The following is a 25,449-nucleotide window of genomic DNA, read 5'->3' as shown; positions in this document are numbered from 1 at the left end:
GCCAAAGCTTGAAGAGGTCTCTTTCAGTGTCACTTTCAAGTGTATGTTTACTTCAAGCTACTTGAATTTTTTACAGGGCTCATAAATTTGCTGTAGAATGTCATGAGGAAAATTATACTGCCGGCCAGTTTACGTTGCTTGTGGGAATTATTTTGGGAAGAAACTTTGATAACAGAAAATCCAAAAAATTACACTTTTCAAATGTGATTACCTCAAGTTGGTAGAGCGACAAAAAGAGAAAAAGATTATTTTTGGTGGATTTTTTATTCAATTTCATTTTTTATAAAAATAGTTTTTTAGAGCTGAATGCTGTAGAAATGTGGGAAGGAAAGAAAGAAAGATAGTTAGTTAGTTTGTTTCTTTCTTTCTTTCTTTCTTTCTTTCTAACTAACAAACAAACAAAGATTACTTACTTGCAGTTTTTCTGACTCAAGCTCATTTGCTAGTCATCATGACTTTTGACATTATCTTCCAGAGAAAGTAGTAGACAATTATTGAACATAGAAAAAGATGTCAGGTTCAGTCTGTGAGTACCAACAGAATATGGTGCCATTTTCAGTGCACCTCTAACTTGTCATTTTTTTATGCTCACATTGGAAAACCAAATATAGTTTGTTAGGTGGTTTAGAATATGGTCTTTGTAATGAAAATGGTTTTAAAAAGTTTGCAAAAGACTATTTTTTGTGAAAGTGGTTCAAAAGTTGCATTTTTGGCATAAAGAAAAATCAACTTTCCCCTCAGTATGTAAATTGTTGTAAAGCAGTAGCTGAATGAAAATTTAGATTCTAAGGCCTTTTATTGATAAGTCGTTATTGCAAAGTTTCAGACATATCGCGGAATAACTTCTGGAGACATAAAAAGCTAAACTTCACATTTTTTCAAGCATCTATTTTTTGGCCAATTTTGCTTCAAATTATCTATATGCAAATCATTCAGGAAATCTTTATTATTATTATTACTATTTCACTTATGGGAGTGCAAAAAGTTGTACAAGATCGCTTAGTTTTTTTTTTTCTTTCAATAAAATATCACTGGAGATATGCCTCAAAGTTGCTGAAAACTCACAGACGTAGTGTTGATAGCTGCACTATGGGATCAAACAAATGACTATATCTCTGCAAGTATTAAATTGGTAAAAATAAAACTTTATCATTGTTCATTGGGAACATTTGCAGATATTCACACAAAATTTCAGCAAAACCTGTGATGGGCATGTGGGAACTTTGGCAGGGAATGGCCCAGTGGTTAAGGCACCACACTTGCATTAAAGGGGATCTGGGCTGAAATCCCTGACCAGCCATCATAATTTAAGCTTTCTGTGGATTCTGTCAGTTGATTAATGCAATTGTTAGAAGACAGCTGCTTTCCTTCCCCATTTCTGTGATAATTGAATGTGTCTCACCGTCTTATGACTTTATTTTCAATAGGATATTAAACCATAATCTTTTTTCCTTTTTCCATTGGAGCAATTAATGTACAGTTCTTTTGAAACTGATTGAGAGATGAATATTGGATATTGAGAAACTGATATCTATCATAGCCATTGTTAAAAAAAAAACCGAATAGTACATATACGTGCAAAAAATTTAGTTTTGCTGTCCAACTTGCAGTAGCCGTATTCCTTCACCTCTTGAATGAATGGTGGTGGTAGGAGGTGTGTGTGCTTACAGCTTCAATAATGAATATAGCGCTTTCATCCAGGACTTGTACTTCATAAAAGCTGCTTTCTGCCAAGGTACATAAAACATCGTCCTATTGTGAGCCAATGTGAATAATACAAGGCTCGAGAATATCATATGAAAGAAAGCAGAAATTCTATTAGAGATTTCAGTGCATGCAAGAACTCTCTGCAGTAGCTGTTATCAGAAAATATGGAAAGGACAATATTATGAAAGGGGCACATAATATAAGTTCTGCAAATAGATAATTGAATATTAAATTAAAATTAAAAAAAAAAAGTTGTTGTGAAGATAGAAAAGAAAGGTTGAATTATTAATTCCCTGAGATTGGTGCATAGAGGTAATTTCATATCTGTTGTATGTAAACTGAATCAAAAGTCTTACATGACATACTGTAGCTTCATTCATATCTTCCTGAACCCTTTTTTATGAAAATGACCTGGTTTAGCTACTGGACATGTAATTGACTATTTTTCTGAGCACATGTTGAGAGATTCACAGTTTGCATTTAGGAATGGTCCGTTAGCAAATAGGACAATTTACAAAAAAAGCCATGTTTATTTTATTTATTTATTTATTTTCTTTTGTTCTGCACACAGTTTTTTACAGTGTAGACCACAGTATATTGTCACATGAATTTGAACAGTCAGGACTTGAATAAGACATCCAGTTTATTTCAATCTGTGTGAAATTAAGGAAGTAGAAACTTGCTTTACACAGTCGTTTGATTGGAAGTAAACAGTCATTTAACCGAAATACAGTACTGGGCTACTTTTTGTGTAATGTTTTTGTTGTAATTGTAGCAGCTGATGTTAAAGTAGTTTTGTATGCTTATTATATGACTTATATCTGCAAAATAACCAAAATAACCATATTATATGACTTAGTGTTTCATGCTAGGAACTGAATGATATAGCAAATTATGTTTTGAAGAGAAGCAGTTTTGATTGACAATTCTGTGTTGGATTATAGGACATGTACTTCCAGTTGCTTGTACATGTTTCTGTTCACATTGGCATTCGCCTCTCATACAGTGGTGGCGCAATAAGAAAGCAGAAGACGCCAAATAAGTGCAAACACTTTCATGGGAGATGCATATTGATGACCTTCTGTTGCCTTACAGTCCATAGCCTTCAGCAGTGACGTGCTTCCACTTTGTTTACTTCTGACAGTTTAACTCTTTTGTGTTATATGAGGTAACATTTTAAGCTGTCTCACATTAGCTGTGAAGAATATTGTTAGCATTGAAGTAGGTTATTAGGTTCATATAGGGTGTTGATTGCAAGCTTGAGTCTAACAAAATGAAAATCCTTAAATTGACTGTCCTACACATCCATTTGTTTATGAAATTTGCTGTGATGTCTTTAAAAGCAACTTTTAACATTCCATCAATTGATAATCATTCAGAGGAATGATCTTTATGTAGCAAGCAAATCATTAAGTGGAAAAAGAGCTCAGCAATCTGCAACATACTTTTTCAGTAGGATTCCACATTGTTAGTGTTAGTCTGCAGATTTCTGAACTATAATTGAACACTTTCCGTGTGCCAGACTACTCCCTACAGGAATACTAAAGGTCCACTGAATTATGTTTGGAATATAATAAGGTGAAATTAATGAAGAAAATGAAGAAACAGATGACATTGTTCTTGTGAGTACCTAAAGTGCAAATTTAAGCAAATATAATCAACATTTAAAAATATAATGTAGATACATAAAAAAAATCTATTCATCGAATGATGACAACAGAAAACAACCAACTGAACATGGAAACATGTGGGCTTTTGGAGCCAGTGGCTCCTTCTGCTGCTTGAAGGATTGAAGGGAAGGGAAGTACTCACCCGATTCCAAACCTGTGACATCCCTCCTACTCATCTTAATCAACTTTATACTTACCAACAACTACTCTACCTGTAAGGGGCAGAAATACAAACAGGTCGGGGTATGGCCATACAAACCAAGATGGTTCCTTTCTATTCCAACCTTTTCTTGGGGCACTTTCAGGGGCTTTCTTGGGATCGTAAGCCTTCAGTCTCTTGTTTTGCTTAGATACATTGATGACTTTCATGAAATGTATTCGCAATTGTGGATATGACAAGCATCAACTGTATAATGGAATGCGGACAGTGAAACTTTGTGCTGGACCAGTACTCTAACCTGGGTTTCATGCATGTTGTGAGTGGTCACCTTACCGTTAGGCTATCTGAGCATGACTCACAGCTTGACCCGAACTTCCATTTGTTGTCACCAACTGTGAGTCTGTGCTCAAGCCCCAATACAGCCCAAAATTTTCGTTATTATTACTCCATCATACAGATGATGGTTGTCCATATTTGCAACTGCAAATATATTTCATAATGGCTATAATTGCTGCTGTACCTGTTCCTTCAACCATGCATGCATGTCCGAAGGACCATTGTAGTATACTTGTGGACAACACAGGTACTGCAATATAATATTGATGACTTTTTCACATATTGTCACATGGGGAGGCAGACCTGTAGAAATTTTTGGAATCTAGAAATAAATCTCTCAATTAAATTTCACATTGGCCTATTCCAAATGTTGTCCCACTTTCCTTAATGTAGACGTCACTCTCACTGTCAACTACATCCTTCAGTTCACATTAAACTTACAAACAAACACCAGTACTTACATTTGGACAGTTGCCATGCTTTCCATGTCAAATATTCCCTCCCATTCAGCCTTGGGATTCAAGGCAAATATATTTGTTGAAAAGAAAACTGTTTACAGCAATACACCACCATTCGTACCTGATCTCACCTGAGCTTCACTGTATGTAATTATCCTACCAGCCTAGTGCAAAAGCAGATTTATCGGACCATCACATCCAATTCTGGTACTTGTGATACATTAAAAAAAAAAAAAAACAACTTGGGAGTACACCTCTTGTTACGCAGTACTATCTTGGGCCGATGTATTAGTCAACTACATCCATAGGTTTATTACTTCCTAAAATGAGATCCATCATGTCTGTTATTTTGCACACCTCACTTAGAATAGCTTTTCATTGTGCCTCCAATGTCTCCAGTATCCTGGTTAGATACTATGCTTCTTCTGCACCCATTTCTTTACCCTATGGCCCCTATGCTGCTGACACTCTCTGCTATAAGACTTACCTGATGCACCCTTCTACCACCACCTGCACCAGCCATGTAACTGACAAAAATAAAACCATGCTGTCGAAGGGAGAGCCCAACTGTGAAACAAATGGCATGTAGCAGCTGTTATGCGAACATTGTTCAATGTTCTATTTTGATGTGACTACCACCAAATTACCAGTAATGATGAATGGGCATAGACAGAGAACATATACTGGCAATCCTGTCACAGAGCATGCTCTGTAATATGATATTCATTATGTTGGTGCCTGTTTTACTCATTCCATCTGGATCCTCCCTCCTGACACCAATTTCTCGGAACTTCTCAGGTGGGAATTGACTTTACGGCATGTCCTTGGGTGTCGCCATCCACATGACCTAAATTTAGTTTAATTTATGTTGTCTCGCCAGTTCTTTTTGTAAATATTCCTTTTCTTTGCTCCATTTTATTATTTTATTTTATTTTATTTTTCTGACTTGTATTTTTCTCTGCCCCTGTCACCTGTCTACAATTTATAAAGCACTTAGGTTTCTGCTCTTATTGACTCTTGCACTATATGTCTTCCATAGTGTCTTTCTTTCTTGTTACTCTATCTTCCACCTTTAAGTTCTCAGGTTTTTATATCTGGTCTGGTGCAGGGACCAGTCTTTCTTTCTCGCCCCATCTAGTAAGTCTCCCCTAACCTAGGATTCTGGGGGACTTTTCTGTAAATCTTCCCATTTTGTAAACCTCACCAGTGCTTTACTTCATCCTTCTTCCTTTCCTTTCAGCCTTTCTGCCAAAAGAAAGAGCCACTGACTCCAAATGCTCATACGTTTCTGCATCTTTTATATTTTTTCTCCTGCTGCCGCTTGTGAATAGATTGTACAAATTGCGGTATTGTAGTTAGGGCTCCTTGAAATTTGTTGAGAAATGGGAAAAATTTTCAAAAAATGAATATTCAGATTAAAAAAAAAAAAAGTTCACTGATCTCAGTTTTTGTTTTCCTTGCTCTCCCCAAAACAGTCTCTCTTCCTTCCTCATTGTTAAGACTTTTTTAGTTGTAATTCATTAATTATTATTTTTATTGTGCTTTAATTCTGGAATTTCTTAGTTTAACGTTACATTATTATGATTTTTGTGCTTTTAATAGTGTGCAATTTGTTATGTCAGGTTCTATGAGTTTTTCTCAATACACAGATGAACAATTTATTCATTTCTTTATGTTTACAAAGCCAACTAGCACATAGTGGTAACTTACACATACGTTTTATTGCTTTGAAGAACAGGATTATTGTTGTGTTGTTGTAATAAATGCAGGCTGATTAAAGAGCAAGTTGCAAGAAAGGTGGCAAGCTAGGAAAATTTGAGAATTGGGGGATTGTAACAGCAATTGAAAAGTTTCTCTGAAGAAATGAATTTGTCTCTCTCTCTCTCTCTCTCTCTCTCTCTCTCTCTCTCTCTCTCTCTCTCCATTATTAGATCTTGTAGTATTAAAATGCAGAGTAGAAGTTATGAAATAAAAAAAGAATTTTACCTGAGTACAAGACATGAGCGATAAGGGACAGAAATGATTGAGCCACAGAGAATGGGATTTTTGGGAATTGTACAAGGAATGGTTGGGAACAGAAGTTGAAGAATGAACTGCACAATTTTAAAGTTATTCATGTTTATTTTTTTACATGCAATGCTAGATCACAAGAGACAATCTTTTGTTACAAACAGGCGAAGGAGAGGGAAATGGACTATAAGAAGACTGTTGACCAGTTAGTGAAAGAAAAAGATGAATTAAATCATCAGCTGAAGATTATGCAACAAGGTACGTTTATTGTTGATACACATTACAGAAACTGATATGGAATCGCTGCAATTGTTTTCAGTATGCAATTTATCCCTGTAGTTACTTCTGTCATTATTGCATCAACAGTGGTCTTAAAGTATTTAACATGTAATGAGAGCTTGTGGTACTCTTTGCTGGTTGTCTGTCTTGATGAAAACAAATACCTCATCAGTCCTGTAAAAATATTGTATACTTTTTACCGAATTTAACCTTGAAACTGTATTGATCGTACAGCAATAATTGTTAAGTCAACAATAATATTTTCCTCAGTCAACCTATAAATTAACCGATTTTTAAGATTTTTTTTTAAACCAATGAAACAATCAGCATAAATCTTTTTGCACATTATTTATTGATTCTTGGACAACATTTTCTGGGTTTCTTAAGAAATTCAGTCATCATTAAGCATTAAGGTCTTAAAGTTATGTTTTAATTGATAATCACCATTTATTTATTTTGCGTACTGGCTACCAGTTTCGGTACACAGTACCATCCTGAGGCCATCCTATAATCAGAAAATTTGATAATATAGTAAGAACAATAAGCAGTGAGCTATTTACAAACTATTATCCTCTGTGACAGCAAACATATGGTACATAGTACACCTTAAATGTATAGGCAGCTTCTCTTCCCTGCCATGCAGTTGTCATTCTCATTTTCCAAGTAGGTGTGTCAAATACTAAAATAACAGTATTATGAAAAGGAAAGTTGCTACTAACCATATAGCAGAGATGCTGAGTCACAGATAGGCACAACAAAAGACTGTCACAAATAAGTTTTAGACCAACAAGACCTTTGTCGAAAATATATAGACACACACACACACACACACACACACACACACACACACGACTGCAGTCTCTGGCAACTGAAGCGAAGCTGTGGCTTCAGTTGCCATAAACTGAAACTGCAGTCATGTATGAGAGTCACGTTTGCCTTTGTGTGTGTGTGTGTGGGGGGGGGGGGGGGGGGGGGGGGGATATTTTTGACAAATATGTTGTTGGCGGAAAGCTCATTTGTGACATTTTTTTTGTTGGGCCTACCTGCGACTCAGCATCTCTGCTATAAGGTGAGCAGCAACTTCCCTTTTCATAATTTTGTTACATTCCATTCTGGATTTTCCATTGTTTGAAATACTAAAATAAATTTTATGTTGTTTTTAGATATCTTTTACAATGTGACTTTTTTGAGATGTAGCAAGAAAAAGAAAGGAAAAAGTACTCTGTAAATAGGTGGCACTTTTATCACTGTTGACCACAGTTTACGTCTATTTAAAGCTCAATAATGACCTTTTCTTTTAGTATTTGACACATCTACTTGCGAAGTGAGTGTGACGACTGTGTGCCAGGGGTAAGGTGTTATCAATATATTATAAGGTGCACCACATACCATATGTTGCTGTCATAGATGATAATAGTTTTAATATTTTGCAAATAGCTCTTGAATTATTGTTCTAACCATATTATCGACATTTTTGATCATAGGGTAACCGAAAGACAGCACAGTGTAGTGAAACCAATATCCAGTAAATGAAATAAATAAACTGTGACTGTAGACTAGAACATAAACATCTCCAGTATTGTGTAAGTTGCTATTCCATTGACAATATCTCAGCAAAATGAAAGACAAAATTCATTTTTTAATGGTGAATGAAGGACTTATTTATGTCCCTTACTGATCTCAATAACTGAAAAACTATAAGTGAGTTACCAGTGTGTCTTCTGCAAAAACTGATTCAAACTGAATCATCTCTTCATTCCGAGATAAAAAAAGGAGAAAATTTGGGAATTTAGTGTGGCGGTGGTGATACTGCTTTTAAATTTCAAAAAGGCCTGTGGCAACATACGTTGGCAGTTAATAGTGAACATCATTCGACAATTTGAAAAACTCTCAAAAGTAATCATATTAGTTGAAATGTGTGTAGAAGAAACTTTGTCAAATAATTTTAATGGTTTTGCTGGTCAGAGACTAGAGGACACCATATTACCAGTGTTGTCACTTCATCGTAAAGAAGATCGGTAGAGACTTTGCTGAAACAGATCCCTAAAGGCATTCTATGCTTGATTAAGCAGAATTTATAGCATTAATAAGAAACTGAAAAACAAAAGTAATCAGAAGAATGTGAAAGTATGATAAAATTGCCGAGAAAACAGAAATACATGTTAAAAAGAAGATAGAAAACCTAGTAATGGACAGAAAAAAATGTAACTGATGCACCCGTGACTGTAGATGGATTAACCTACAAGTGAGTGAACCACATAAAGTACCTGGATTATCTTCTGTGAGGACGATAGAACAGATATAGGAATAGATGCTCACATCTAGCATCTGGGGACAGGGGAGGGGGGGGGGGGCACTTCACAGTTATGCCGAATTTCTGAGAAAAGGAGCATTTAATACCATCTTCACTTATATAAGTCTACTGTAATTCTGGTATTTTTATAGTGATGTAAAGATTCAACATTTGGTATAAAATATGAGTTAAAGCTATTAATTATCTAAAGAAAAGTATTAAGAAATTTTTTTAACTTGTAATAAGCGAAGAAGCCAATAACTGGAGGATAGGAAAAAAATGAACTACGAGAGTTGCAGAAACACCACAATGAGATGCCATGGTGGTGAAAAAGTGGTAGCTGAGATGAGCTTTTCATATGCTAAGGATGTCAAAATAGACTTCTTTATGAAAACACATGAAGAAGTAGCACAGTATTGAGCCAGCGGAAACTGAACACATGTGGCATAAAACTTGTTCAGATGTGTAGGAACATGCGTCCATTGTGTTTGTAGAGTGGACAATGAATATTATAATACATAATAATATGTGTGAATCTTTACAGAAAAATTCAGGGCATTCAGTTTTGTAGTTCCCTCATATATGTGCACAGCAAAACTCAAATGGTAACACTGGAATTGCTATTGGCTTAAGCTACTGAACAGATGTAAGTAAACACAATTGCTCTTGAGAATTTGAAAATAAGTGCTTAGCCATTCAAAGCTAGCTGCACATTTAAATAAATAACAACAGTAAACGTAAGTGCCTGGTTATGGTAATTTTATTACCACCTAAATTGTAGTCCACGACCACAGAGCTCTGTATCTGTAAATTTTTTTCTTTTGTATTACTGTTGTTTTCACTTACACCAGTGAACCTGAACATTATGACCAGTACCCATCAGGAGACTGACCGCCATCTGATGGTGTGTGGGGGCATTTGACATAGCAAGAGTAGTACGTAAGTGGAGCAGAGACTGATGAGGAATCATTCTATTGACAATATGAACTGTAAATGGAGAAAACAACTGACATAAGTGACTTAGAAAAGGGGAAGATTGTTATGGCCTGGCACCTGGAAACGGGCTTCTCAGAAACAGCAAAGTTGTCAGCTATTGGCATGCTACTGTTGTGAACATCTATGGAAAGTGGTTGAAGGACTATGAAAGCACAAGTAGGCAACAAGCTGTTTGATACCCACATCTCATTATAGAATGTGGATGTCTGAGGCTTGCCTGCTCAGTAAAGCAGGATAGGCAGTGATTTGTGGTGGACTTATTGACAGAGTACAATTACGATGGGCACAAGAGCTTTGCGGCACACCATTCAGTCACATTGCTGGACTGGGGCTCCACAGCAGACGACTCCTACCTGTTCCCTAGTTGACACAATGATGCCATCAGCCAGTGGGCACTGTGAATCAATGGAAACATGTCGGCTGGTCGAATGAACATGTTTTTTGTTACTCCAGATCAACATTTGTGTCCAGATAACATAATGATCCAGATAAAAGGCTGGTCAAAACATGTACTGTGCAATGTATGCAGGATGGTGGGGCAGTACTGTACTATGGGCGACATTCATCTGGGCCACCATAGGATTTGGGTTAGTAACTGAGGCCACCGTGACCAAACAATTGCCATTCTTTCCTCACTAAAAAGTCTCTCCTACACAATCTGTCTTTGGATGGTTCTTGTGCAGTATTGAGCAATCTTGTGCCCAGTATGCTGAAGGGATTACCGAAATTTTTGCAGACAAATGCCTGTAATTAATCCTCTGACCACCCTCATGCCGTAATTATTGTGTATTCACAAAGTGTGTGTGTGTGTGTGTGTGTGTGTGTGTGTGTGTTGGGGGAGAGGGGTGGGGTGGGAGGGGGGGGACCATCCTACCCACAATCATTGCCACGTGCCTGAAAATGGTATTCCATTGTCCGCCCAATCTACAAAATAACCTGGTTCATCCTTATGCTACACCTGTGTCATTTTATATTCCTCCAGTGTGAAAAAGAATGTCTTCAAGATGGTGGATGTTAGCACCAATATACTTTTGTAAATGATCTCTAAAGTTTTGAACAGTCTTTTCACATGCATCATGAGGTATGGCATTCACCAATTCAGTAATCCACTCTCATAGGGTCCAATGCTCCAACACCTTTTCCATCAGATATCCCCAGAGAAAGAAATTACAGATGCTAAAGTCTGATGACCACACTGGCCATCCCACACCACCCTTCAAAGAGACCAGAGGTACCGGAAACATTTCCTTCAAAACATTACGTGAATTTCGGCCTGTGTGAGCTGTAGCCCCATCCTGTTGTAACCACATGTCCCCCAGTCCCTCTTTGTCAACAGTCCCTTCCATTCTGGGCTGCAGAAAATTTTTCAACATTGAAATGTAATGTTCAGAATTCACAATCACAGTCCTGCCTTCCTTCCCAAAGAGGGGGTTGGGGGTGGGGGAGGGGCCTGTAGGCTGTATTGAGAGTTCTGTGTTCTGAAGGTAGGTTTTGTTGCACCCATCTTTCTCTTTGTGAAATTATTTTTCTATAATAATTGCATATGCACACAATGAAAAAGTTCACATATTTGTTGAGTTCATTATAACTGCCTAAGACAAATTAACAGCAAGAAATTTTTTGTGAATGATGTGTAGGTTTCTCCCATTTCATACACTGCCATAGAATTCAAGATTGCATCAATACTTCAGCTACCAATATTTCTTATTGCAATTAGAGAATACTTTTAGCCATACTTAAACAGAGCTATAATGTTCACAGTTACAAATGAGGCCAATAATAACAATGAAGAACTGGAAAGGCTACACCGACAACTAAAAACAGAACAGCTACTGAAAATGCAAGCTGTGAACAAATTAGCAGAAATAATGAATCGTAAAGATATGAGCAATGCAGGTCGTGGTAAGAACAAAGTTTCGTCAGCAGATCTTAGGAAGCGAGAGAAAGAATGTCGGAAACTTCAACAGGAGCTCACACAGGTAAGACTTAAAAATAGAAAATATTCCAAAACTAGAAAATTGTTTTTATTTCAGTTCATTACAGAAAAGTCAAATGTTGTTCTGTGTTGTCCTCCCACCATAGGAACGAGATAAATACAGCCAGATGGTGGCAAAATGGCAAAAGGATATGCAGGAGTTACAAGCTCAACTTCAGGAAGAAAATACATTGAAAATCCGTCTGCAAATGGAGCTTGATTCCAAAGACTCCGAGATAGAGCAGCTACATGTTAAGCTAGCATCTCTTAGCAGTGAAACTGCATCATTAAGTAGTGCTGACAATGATGATGACTTAATAGGCCAAGGTGAGAAACATTCATTTAGTTGAAGCCTCATTTAATTGTGTGTAACTCTTATCTAATGCTTTTATTTATCTTTTATTCAGAGTCAAGGTTAGAAGGCTGGTTGTCTGTTCCTAACAAACAGAATATAAGGCGACACGGTTGGAAGAAACAGTATGTTGTAGTGTCCTCAAAGAAAATAATATTTTATAATTCGGAAAGTGATAAGCAGAACACGGATCCTGCACTTGTTCTTGATCTTAAGTAAGTACCTTCTTGAATTTATTGTATTTAATGTGAGATGTAAAAACCATTTTTTAACACTGACTGGTTCCCTTCATAGAAAAGTTTTCCACGTTCGTCCAGTAACACAGGGCGATGTAATTAGAGCAGATGCCAAAGATATTCCACGAATTTTTCAGGTAAGATATTAAATACACTACTTCTTACTAACATTCTTGAAATATAATTTTTTCATTTCAATTTTGGCTGTGTTTTCCCCAAAGCTACTTTACGCTGGGGAAGGGGAAGCTAGAAGACCAGATGAGAGTGGTACGAATCAGTTGGAGCTCTCTACACTGAGGGATGATAAGCCAGGGACCTATTCTCTCAAAGGTCATGAGTTTATCCAGATCTCGTTCCACATGCCAACAAATTGTGAAGTCTGTCAGAAGCCACTGTGGCACATGTTTCGACCACCAGCTGCCTTGGAATGCAGACGTAAGTTCTCATTTTTTGATAAAATTGTTAATTATTCTATACGTGGAGTATTTCATATTTTTCTGGTAGCCACTCAACCTGGCAACCGGAAATTATCAGGGAATTGTTAAGTTCTGGGAAAATCATGTAACAGTCAGGAACGTCTCTCATTTTTCTGGAATTTTAGTTCATAGCTTTAAAAACAATGCATTTTTGTAATATCATACAGATCTCACTTAAAACATGCTAAAATGTTGGAACTGCACTACTAGTCGTGAGTGTTAAAAACAGAGTTCACATTACATGGCTCATTAAGACAGGTTTTGCCGAGTGGTGGCCAAAAATATTCCGTACATGTGAACCTTGCAGCCAGGTGATGTCATGTGGTGCAAAGTATTTGTCCCACAATGCAGCAGGCATCTGTTAGCGTTTTGTACCAGGTGTCATAAGAAAAATGTGCAGTTTCCCCACTTGGCAAAACCTATCTTAGCGAGCTGCGCTTCATTATTTTGTTTCAGCATTTTCTTTTCAGCATATGTTGAAAAGTAAGTTTTGGATTTTAGTCTATTTTACAGTTAATATATGGCAGTAATATTTATTTGTGCTTGTGTTCTGCGGTTGTAGTATTACTTTTATTAACGCACAGTACACAAGTTCAGTGTTTTTAGTGTTTGTATACCTGAGAGTAATCTTACCATTTTCATAATTAATTATCTGCATTTACATTTGTATCTACATGCCTACTCTGCAAATTACATGTCAGTGTGTGGCAGAGGGTTCATTGAACCACCTTCACATTAATTCTCTATTATTCCACTCTTCAGACAGTGCACGGAGAAAATGAACACTTGTATCTCTATGTGTGAGCTCTGATTTCTCTTATTTTATTTTGATGATCATTTCTCCCTATAGAGGTTGGCACCAACAATATATGTTTTTGGAGGGGGAAGTTGGTGATTCTGATTTTGTGAGAAGATCCCAGTGTAGCAAAAAACACCTTCGGTTTAATGGTTTCCACCCCAAAGCTTGTATCATGTCTGTGACTCTCTCTCTTGTTTCTCGATAGTACAAAATGTGGTGCCTTTACTTGAACTTTCTTCATGTACCCCATTAATGCTATCTGGTAAAGATATCGCACAGTGCAGCAGTACTCCAAATGAGGACGGACACGGGTAGTGTTGGTGGTCTCTTTAGTAGATCTGTTGCATCTTCTAAGTGTTCTACCAATAAAACACAGCCTTTGGTTCACCTTCCCCACAACATTTTCTGTGTGTTCTTTCCAATTTAAGTTGTCCATCATTGAAATTCCTAGATATTTAGTTGAATTTATGGCCTTTATATTTGATTGATTTATCCTGTACCCGAAGTTTAATGGATTCCTTCTGCACTTGTGTGGGTGACCTCATATTTTTCATTATTTAGGGTCAATGGCCAAATTTCCTACAGCTACCTTACAGATATCTTATGTAAATTGTTTTGCAATTAGTTTTGATCTTCTGATGACTTGACTGGGTGATAAATGACAGCATCATTTGCAAACAACGTAAGACAACTGCTCAGATGGTCTACTAAATTATTTATATAGATTACGTCAGCATAGGGTCTATAATGCTGCTTTGGGGAACACCAGAAATCGTTTCTGTTTTACTCAATAATTTTCCATCAATTACTGCGAACTTTAACGTCTCTGACAGGAAATAACGAATCCAATCGCTTAACTGAGATGCTATTCCATAAGACACAATTTGATAATAAGCCACCTGTGAGGCACAGTGTCAGAAGTATTTTGGAAATCTAGAAATACGGAATCAAGTTGAAATCCCTTGTCAATATCACTCAACACTTTGTGTGAGTAAAGAGCTAGTTGTGTTTTACAGACTATTCTCTTAGAGGTAATTCATAGTGTTCAAACATAATATATGTTCCAAAATCCTGCTGCATATTGGCGTTCATGACATAGGCTTCATGACATAGGCCTGTAATTTAGTGGATTACACGTATTGCGTTTGTGAATACAGGTGTGACCTGTGCAACTTTTGTATGTGATTAATAAGCATGGAGCTATTGCATCAGCATAATCTGATAATACTTTGTGTTCTTTGATGCTCCCTGCCGCCGTTGGATAAGCAGCTGCCAGCAGCAAGTCATACACTCTTAGCTCACTTATTTCTTACATAGTTTAATTCTTAATTTCTTTGCTTGTTTTTGGGTACTTGCATTGTTTAATTCACAAATTTTGGACATATTATAGTATTTGAGAGTTGTAGCATCATGTTTTAGTAATTGAACAGTGTAAAATCGCGTAGTCTCCTTCTGTCGCCGAGCAGTGTGTCAGTAGTGCGCAAGTAGCAGCAGTACTGCATTTTCTAGGCAATCTTTTATTGTAATAACCGTTAAAATTTTGTGTTGATTTGTTTGTGCTCTCTGTAGATTAGTTCAGACGTTCTTTGCAGAACAGTATTTAGCATGGATAGGGACTGTGACTGCTGTGTTCGAATGCGGGCTGAGTTGGCATCCCTTCGCTCCCAGCTTCAAGCAGTGTTGGCTTCAGTCACACAGCGTGAGGCTGTTGCCAATGGGCATCACTGTGGGGGTCCGGACAGGGGTTTGTCGGGAACGGCCAGCTCATCCCACTTATCCCCCGATCGGACTTCGGCTGTCGCTGCTCGGGATACTGCCCACATTGTGGCTGACCCCTCACCCGTGGTAGAGTGGGAGGTCGTCTCGAGGTGTGGCAGGGGGCGAAAGACATTCCAGAGGTCTGAACGGAAGGCCTCTCCAGTTTGTCTGACGAACCGGTTTCAGCCTCTGTCTCCGCCTGATACTGATCTTCGGCCGGACATGGCTGCTTGTCCTGTTGCAGAGGTTGCCCCTCAGTCTGCAAGATCCGGATGGTCGCAGAGGGTGGACTTACTGGTAGTTGGGAGCTCCAACGTCAGGCACGTAATGGGGCCCCTTAGGGACATGGCTGCAAGGGAGGGGAAGAAAACCCATGTGCCCTCTGTGTGCATAACAGGCAGAGTCACTCCAGATGTGGAAAGGGTCCTTCGCGATGCCATGAAGGGTACAGGGTGCACCCATCTGCAGGTGGTCGCTCATGTCGGCACCAATGATGTGTGTCGCTATGGATCGGAGGAAATCCTCTCTGGCTTCCGATGGCTATCTGATTTGGTGAAGACTGCCAGTCTCGCTAGCGGGATGAAAGCAGAGCTCACCATCTGCAGCATCGTCAACAGGACTATCTGCGGACCTTTGGTACAGAGCCGAGTGGAGGGTCTGAATCAGAGGCTGAGACGGTTCTGCGACAGTGTGGGTTGTAGATTCCTTGACTTGTGCCATAGGGTGGTGGGGTTGCGGGTTCTGCTGAATAGGTCAGGAGTCCACTACACCCAAAAGGCGGCTACACTGGTAGCAGCGGTTGTGTGGGGTGGACTGGGTGATTTTTTGGTTAGATGGCCTCGGGCAAGTACAGAAAGGGCAACAGCCTCAAAGAGTGGAGGTTATACTCAACAACCGAGCTAGATTAATAACTGGCTCCTTTTACCGACCTCCCGACTGAGCAGCATTAGTGGCAGAACAACTGAGAGAAAATCTGGAATACATTTCACATAAATTTCCTCAGCATGTTATAGTCTTAGGTGGAGATTTCAATTTGCCAGATATAGACTGGAACACTCAGATGTTTAGGACGGGTGGTAGGGACAGAGCATCGAGTGACATTATACTGAGTGCACTATCCAAAAATTACCTCGAGCAATTAAACAGAGAACCGACTCATGGAGAGAACATCTTGGACCTAATGATAACAAACAGACCCAAACTTTTTTTTATAATCCTATTTACTTCCATATTCAGGGATGCTGCAATGGCCTTATGATCATTCTTGGGTGTTTGCATTTGTTTAAATTTGGCATGCCCTTTTGTTGTTTCTGCAATAATGTTCTGACCTGTTTCGTGTATCGTAGGGGATCAGCTCTGTTTTTTATTAATTTATTTGGTATAAATCTCTATATTGGTGTTGATAGTATTTCTTTGATTTCAAGCCACACCTGGTCTACAATTACATTGTTAATTCGGTAGTGGAGACTGTCTCTCAGGAAGCAGCAAATGAGTTTTTATCTGCTTTTTTGAATAGACATGCTGTTCGTTTATTTGTGGAGAGTTTGGTATTCAGTCTTGCTATGACATCCCTGTGTTCACTAATCCCTGTGTCAGTTTTGATGGTCATTATTATCTCAGCATTATATGTTGCTAAGAGTTAAAGCGTATTCTCGCAACTGTTTACTATTAAAGTGGGCTCTTGAACTAATTGCACTAAATAATTTTCAGAGAAAGTGTTTATGCGCATTTCTGGATTTAAACATGGATTTTCCTCAACTTCTTGAGGGTAAATTGAAGTCACCACCAACTATAATTGTATGAGTCAGGTACAGGTTAGAAATTTGACTCAAGTTTTCTTTGAACCTTCAAGCAATGGTATCACTTGAGTTGGGAGGTTGGTGAAATGATCCAGTTATTATTTTATTCCAGTTGCCAAAGTGACATCTACCCATACTAACTCACAGGAACTATCTACTTCAATTTCACTACAAGATAAATTGCTTCTAACAGCAACAGACACACCACCGCTGTCCTTTCTGACAAAATTTCGGCTGAACTTATCTCAGTGCTTATAACGATTGGAGCAGAAGTGCTTGGAGCTCTGGTACTTTCCCAACAAACACAGCTACAACAATTTAGAACTGTTATGCCAGTGGTTCCTAAATCTACATTCTTCCTGTGTTCAACATGGACCTTTCGAGACTGAAGTCCTTTTTGTGTTTCCTGAAGACCCTCTAACCTAAAAAACTGCCCAGTCCATGGCATGCAGCCCACCACCTGTATAACTGGTTCCTCTTGTAATAAACTCCTGAGCTGTTTAGCGGACACTGAAACCCCATCACCCAAAGGTGCAGGTTGAGGAATCTGCAGCCCACATGGTCGCAGAATTGTCTGAGCCTCTGATTCACACCATCCACTTGCTCTGTATCAGTGGTTCGCAATCAGTCCTGTTGACTATGCTACAAATGGTGAGCTCTCCTATCATCTTGCAAGCACGACTGGCAGCCTTTACCACTTCTGATAGCCTCTGGAAACCATGGATAATCTCTTCTGATCCAGAGTGACACACATTATTGATACCAACACGAGCCACCAACTGCAGTTGGCTGCACCTTGTGCTCTTCATGACGTGCAAAGGAACCCATTCCATGTTTGGAATGACACCACCCTGTATGCACACACATAGTGCATACTGGCTTTCTTCCCCTCCTTGGTAGCCATGCCACCAGGGGCCCCATAACATGCCTAACATTGGAGCTCCCAACTACCAATAATCCCACCCTCTGTGTCTGTGGCGTATCTTGCAGGCTGAGAGGTTCCCTCTGAAACAGGGCGAGTGACTGCATCTGGTTGAGAGACATTGTTAGCCACAGATAGCATGTGGAACTTGTTAGACTAATCGGGGAGACCATACATGTGCCCCCCTCCATCCACAAAATTCTTCCGCACTCTACCATGCCCCAAGGCAACCTCCAACTCAACTACAGGTGAGGGGTCAACCTCAATTGGGCTGGCCACTGGTGTGAACTGATCAGCAGACTCGTGGATTGTGCTGGACATTCGTTGGACCCCACGGTCAGTCCATAACAGTGATGCCTGTCCACTGCAGCCTCTGACTGTGTAACTGAAGCCACTGCAGCGTGGAACTGAGAGTGAAGTGCTACCAACTCAGCTTGCTTCTGCACACAGCAATCACAGTCCCTAACCGTACAAAAGACGGTGGAAAACTACACTACATTACACAAACAAGCAAAAGGATATTGGCACGTGTTGAGGAACCCTCCTGTAGACACTAACAAAAATCTAGTAAATTAAATTAACGCACAAAGATTCAAAAACAAAACTACCAAAGTACGTACATGAAACTATATAATTCGCTCCTGCTTAGGAACATGTAAAATGTCACAAAATAGTTTACTTGGTTGTTGCTGCTGTTGCTAGGCTGGCAGTTGCTGCCTAAATAAGAACACTTCTTTCACAGATGAGTGCTGGTAGCATGCGCACTTTCAATCCATTGTAGTTGCTCAGTGAAGAATATTCAGTTTTGATTAGATGAAATGAAAAATACAAGATTCTGTTTACTTTAAGCTCTGCAAATGATTATTTAGATTAGATAATATGTATAGAGATGTGAAACTTCCTGGCAGATTAAAACTGTGTGCCGGACCGAGACTCGAACTCGGGACCTTTGCCTTTCGCGGGCAAGTGCTCTACCACTGAGCTACCCAAGCACGACTCACGCCCCATCCTCACAGCTTTACTTCTGCCAGTGTCTCATCTCCTACCTTCCAAACTTTACAGAAGCTCTCCTGCAAACCCTGCAGAACTAGCACTCCTGAAGGAAAGGATATTGCGGAGAGCGCTTGCCCACGAAAGGCAAAGGTCCCGAGTTCGAGTCTCGGTCCAGTACACAGTTTTAATCTGCCAGGAAGTTTCATATCAGTGCACACTCCGCTGCAGAGTGAAAATCTCATTCTGTATAGTGATGTGTTAACAAGTCATATGAAGAGGAAGAAATGCAAATCGACAATTGAACTTTCAAAGAAATGTATACCAGTTTCTTGTTTTGTAAGAAAAAGCAGGAGGTTGTGTTAGAGAGTCTTTACATCTGGAAAGTGATGAACAAGTACCAAGTCTTACAGTGCAAGCATCATATTTGTCAAATGCTACTTCTGATAGTTTATGCAAGAGGAATTCTCTTAAGGTATCTTTATTATCAGAGCAAGCAACAAAAACTGAAATTGTATGGTGCCTGAATGCTGGTGCTCAGCTTAAGTCTTTGTGCAACATAGCAGATATTGTTTCTGTTTTCAGTGATGTTTCCAGGCAGTGAAACTGCACCAAAACTGCTTCCGAAGCATACCAAATTTGCATACACAATTGTCCATGGTCTTGCTCCATATTTTAGCGAAAAAAAGTGCCTTTATTATTGCATGCTATGATGAAAGTTTAAATACACTTGCTCAGAAGATGTACTTGGTTCTCAGATTTTGGAATGCTAAGAAAAACAATGTCTCTGTGAGGTACTTAACATTTGTTTTTGTAGGACACATAACAACCCAAACCTTTTAAGTGGGCTAAAAAGTTTTTTGGGTAAACAAAACATAAAGTAAGTTACACAGTTATTGATGGATGGTCCAAATGTCAATTTTGAAGATATTGGAAGACTTAACAAGTGAGTTAAAACAATGCCAGAGTACAATGCATTTAAACATCGGTACATGCAGATTACAAACACTGCCTAATGCCTTTAAAGCAGGCTTTAAAAACACAGATTGGAATATAGTAGAGTTTATATGAGCATTGCATTATTTATTTAAGTATGTGCCAGCAAGAAGAGTTGATTATATTAACTGTACAGGTTCCAGTATATACCCATATAAATTTTGTTCAGTGAGATGGCTGGAAAATGTAAATGTAGCTGAGCAGTCTACAGGGTGTTTCGAGATGAATATATGAGTTTTAAGGCTTTGTAGCACATATTACATTCACCTTAAAATTGTAAATAATACAACAAATGAAAGAGAAACACAAACAGTTTTCTTAAAATTGTTCAGTGTGAACACCGATCACACATCGCGTCGCTACGTGAGTTGTTCTGAAACCTGGATCAATGTGTCGGGAGTAACTGTTGCAATAACACTGTTTCTAAAGTCGGCTAGATCAGCTTGTATTGGAGGTACATACACATGATCGCGCCAGATTGATTGCTCAACAGCAGATTTTCGATGCTGCTATTTCTTTGGAGGAATAGCAGATGTTGAAATAATGAAACAATTTATACATGCATAGAAAAATGCTCGTTCTCATTAAAAGACAACAAAAGGAAAAGGCAATGCATAAGAAGAGAATTTCTAAAGAAATTAATCTTCTTACATTCAAGAAGTTAAAATTATTAACAGGTACAAAGGGAGGTACCACTCATTAAAGAAAAAATGCAATATCTTAAAAAATAGTGTTACATAAAACTTTCTTCCTTATGGTTTTATACATTAGAGACTTCTACATTCAGTTTCTGCCCCAAGAAAGACTGTTGGGGAAAAATATAAAAGAACTCTGTAAAAATTGCGGAAAAAAATTTTTTTTTTTAGTGTCTCGAAAATGTATTATAACATTGCTTTCCATGACTTGAAATTCTTCAGAAATTTCTGGATAAATGTCACAGGTGAGTGGCATTTCTGTCATCTTCACACACATTTTTAGTATTAATCTGGAAAGTAAGTCCATGATGATTCTACCAGTGGAGGTATTTGACAGTTTTTACATATTACATTGTTCTTCAGCTGTCAATCAAAAAAATAATGTGTGTTGGAGTGTCTACTTTCATGGCTGTGGTGGCATGCTGTTATTTGCAGTAAGAAAAGTTTGTAGACCATTTATTCCTATAGACTGAAAGAATTCTGTAGAAATTTGGCAAGCAAGAAACTATAAATTATTCTCTGATGTTGTATCTGGTTAGTCTCACAGTTGTTTAAACTTTTCTCTTATTTGCAAAATTTATTTGGTTCTAATTTAGTTATTTTTTTAAAATTCCACTCTCAATTGCGTATTTTCTTCACTCATTTCCACTCAGATAACAAATAATTTTTTCACTCATTAATTTGTATCTCTTATTAAGCATCCTATTTATCATTTCAGAAATTAATTAATTTCAAAACAATCACTTTCTTTTAATGATCATCTTTGATCTTCTACAACAATTTATTCAAGTTATAATAATTTCGACTAACCTCTTCAAACTTAGTATTCTGAGCTCTGGCTTATTATATTTTCTCTAGTCTGAGGCCCTGTGGGATCACATAAAGCATTCTGTCTCATTTGTATCATATTTTTGGGGTAACTCCAAAAACCGAGAAAAAATTTTTAGAGTACAGAAGCGTATAATAAGAGTAATGTGTAGTGTAAATCCAAGAACATCATGTTGAAACTTATTCAAAGAATTGGGCATACTAACCGCAGCTTCTCAGTATATTTATTCCTTAATGAAGTTTGTTGTAAATAATACATTTCTTTTTTCCAGTTAACTGCTTAGTACACAGTATCAATACTAGGAATAAGAACAATATACATAAATATTTAAAATCACTTACTCTTGCCCAGAAAGGAGTCCAGTATTCAGCAACGCATATTTTCAATAGGTTACCAACAACCATTAAGAGTTTAGTTTCAGACGTGGCACAATTTAAACATAATTTAAAAGAATTTTTGGTGGCCAACTCCTTGTACTCCATCCATGAATTTCTCAACAAGTGCAATAGACCATTTTAATGAAAATTTATTGTACTTTAATTTTGACAGTACTTGGTTATAACAGCCAAGTAACTACCTACTGTGTGAATGATGAATGTATGGAAAACAGATGTAAGTCTTAAGTCTGTAAATAGTGGAAGTTTAATTTTAAATCTTGTACATAATTTGACTGTTCTTAACTGAGGATCATTAAAATGAATGATTTTCTTTAATTTTTGACAATACTTGATTGTAAAAGCCAAGTAACTAGCTACTGTGTGAATGATGGATTTAATGAAAGCAGATGTAAGTATTAAACCTGTAAATATTAGAAGTTTAATTTTAATTCGTGTACATAATTTTACTGTTTATTGACATAGGATCATTAAAATTAATGAAATTCAAGTGTTTCTAATTACATTTTTGTAATGTGTTTATCTGACATGTTCCACACCCAGGAGGATCCCCTCTTTTATGGGTCTATGGAATGAATAATTAATCTAATTTTGTGTTCTTCCTTCAGTCCGCCTTCTATTTCACTTTTGGTGTGGAGTTTTATTGTCCCACTTGCATATGGTATTTCAGGCATGATTACTATGTTGCAGAGTCTGCAGTCTTTTCCTTCACCACTCTTTCTTCCCCTTCAACCCTTCTGCCTGAAGAAAGAGCCACTGGATCTGAAAGCTTGCATAATTACAGCTTTCTTTTGTGTGTGTTTGTGTCCTGCTGCTGCTTGGGGAGTAGATTTTTTATCAATCCAATTATAATATAGAGTCAGATCTTTGTGTGAATGGACACACACTACTTATTGTGTATGCCACATGTTTTCCCATGTGCTCGATTCACTTTTTGTAGTCTAGTCTTCTACCAGATCTTTCTTCCTCATGCAGGTTTGAGGATTTCATCTAGATACTTGAAATGTGCAACTTTTTTTATCTTGCTGTATGTTGTGTCTAATTTTTTATATTTTTAATTTCGAGCAGAATAATTCAGACTTCTGGTAAGAGATTTTCAGGCCAACATTGTCTGCACATTGTTTTAGTATTTTTCTTTGTTTGGTGGTTGTTGCTTCATTGTCTGAGAGTATGGCCATGTCTGATAGTATGGTCCTGTGCAAAAGCAAGGTTTGAGATTTCTGTTCTTTTTCAGTTCTTCTTCCCATTCCCTCATTACTTTGTCCAGTGCTATGTTCAATAATAGCGGGGATAATATGCTGCTGTGGTGTACTCCAGCTTTGATCATGAAGGGATCAGACATTTCACCTATGAATTTAGCTTTTGCTGCTATGTCAGCCAGTATCTGTTCAGATAGTAGTATTATTTTTGGATTGAGTCCCTGTTCTTCGAAGACATTGAACAAGGATTGTCAATCAATGGAATCATGTATCTTCTTGAAATATGTGAAGGTGCAAGTGATTGGAGCATACCTGATGGCCTTATATTTTGGAATTGTTTTCAGATCAATGAAAAACTGGGCAGAAGCATGTCTTGTACTCGCCAGTTTTGTGTCCTGATTGTTCTTGTTTTATCTGGAGGAAGAGAATTTTTAAGTGACTTATAAGAGGGAGATACCTCTGTAGCTGTTCACATTTGTCCTATCTTCTTTTTTGTCCAATGGGAGGATAAGTGGACATTTGCAATCACCAGGAAGTTTTTCTCTTTGCCAAATATTTGTAATTATTTGTGTAAATTCCTGTAGAGACTTTGATCTGATGTTCTTTAACTGTTCTACAATGTTGCTGTCTTCATGGGATATCCTTTTTTTAATTTAAATGTATGATTGTTGGTGGGAGTGATCCTGGGTGAGTGGAGATGCATTTCTGTATTGGGACTTGTATCAGGTTTGGGGAGTTAAGGAGATCAGAAAAATACATGCCAGTTCCTGCAGTTCTCTAGAGTAGTTAGTACGAGTTCTCCAGCTTGTTTTTTTGAAGCATATGTTTGGAGTTCTGTACATGTGGGCCTTCCTCATGAAAATCCTGTAGAATTCTCTCATGTTTGGTTGCAGAAGTTTTCCTCTTCATTTGCCAGATGATTTCTGCATCCTGTTTTCTGTACTTGTTAAAATTATATAGGCTTCAAAGGACTTTTTACTGTTATATTTTGGAAATCTTGTTTGCATCTCTCTGATGCATTTTCACTTTCTGAATCCTCACATTTTGTGTAGTGTTCTTTTTCTGTGGTGTTAGTTCTTTTGCTTCTTATGTGGTCTTTCTGTGAAACTCTTTCCATGTGTTTACTTGTTGTCTTTCCATTCCTTTGTTAAGTTGGATTTTATTATCTTTTTTGTGTCAAATGTCCCTCTGTGTGCTCTTTTCTGATAGATTTTCTTTGGTGCAAATTTTAATTTCTTTCTGTTTTTATGGAGATTTCCTGAGGGATGTTAGTATGGTCTTCAGGTTGTTTTGTTGGCATAGCTAGATGACTCTCATACCTGTGTGTGTGTGTGTGTGTGTGTGTGTGTGTGTGTGTGTGTGTGTGTGTGTTTTCACCACAGTTCTCTGGCAACTTTTTTCTCTGCTGCTTTGTGCAGTGGACCTAGCAGACTTTTTATGTCTTCATGGGGGATTTTGACCATTGCTGTCACTATGATATTAACAGAATCTTCCATCAGTTCTTGATAGAAAAACATTATAATGAATGAAAAGCACCAGTTTGCTTTTGTTCTACAATATCTCTATGGTTGCCAAGAATTTCTCTGTTGATTTGAGGTCCTTCTAATCTTGTCATCTCCATTTGTGGTGTATTTCTTGTTTGTCTACTGTAGAAGTATTGTTGTTAACCTGCTGGTTTTGGGGAGACTTCTCTGATCAAATTGAACATCTTTTTGTGTATTATGAAGGCCAAGTACAGAAGGTGACTCATTTTTTTGTCTTGTTCTTGAAGAAATGGGAAGTTTCGTAATCCAATGTGTCTTCATCTGTTATGCACACTTCCTGTATTTTTTTCTTTATCGAGCTCTATTGTTAAGTTGTGCAGCTTTCCTGGTGGGATTAGTGTGTTTATGTTGAAGGTTCCAAAGAATGTTTAAGTTTTGTGTTGAAGTTTGCCAGAGAACTCCAGTTTTCTCTGTGATCGTGTAAGTCCAGTTCCCCAGAATCAGAGTTCCTTGTTTTCATTTGTTGACAGATGGATTGCTTACCACCTAGGGTATTGTTGTTGTTGTTGTTCTTCGCACAAGTCTTGGTTGGTTCTAATCTTGTGGGTACAGTGTTTGCTTTGGGAAATTAGAAC

At 37.9% G+C, this 25,449-nt stretch overlaps 1 protein-coding gene across 1 annotated transcript in view; it reads left to right on the top strand.

The window, feature by feature from the left end:
* The window catches only part of LOC124797955 (rho-associated protein kinase 2), a 208,618-nt gene that overhangs the window by 165,286 nt on the left and 17,883 nt on the right, over window positions 1-25,449 (top strand). The window contains exons 21-26 of the mRNA XM_047261112.1: window positions 6,506-6,599; window positions 11,671-11,888; window positions 11,992-12,211; window positions 12,292-12,451; window positions 12,531-12,609; window positions 12,694-12,907. Coding sequence (XP_047117068.1) covers window positions 6,506-6,599; window positions 11,671-11,888; window positions 11,992-12,211; window positions 12,292-12,451; window positions 12,531-12,609; window positions 12,694-12,907 — 985 coding nt within the window. The remainder of the gene's footprint in view (window positions 1-6,505; window positions 6,600-11,670; window positions 11,889-11,991; window positions 12,212-12,291; window positions 12,452-12,530; window positions 12,610-12,693; window positions 12,908-25,449) is intronic.

This window comes from Schistocerca piceifrons, chromosome 5, assembly GCF_021461385.2.
Source record: "Schistocerca piceifrons isolate TAMUIC-IGC-003096 chromosome 5, iqSchPice1.1, whole genome shotgun sequence".
In the NCBI taxonomy this organism is placed as follows: domain Eukaryota; kingdom Metazoa; phylum Arthropoda; class Insecta; order Orthoptera; family Acrididae; genus Schistocerca; species Schistocerca piceifrons.
The sequence above is the reverse complement of the archived record's forward strand: the minus strand, read 5'-3'. Positions and strand labels throughout refer to the sequence as shown.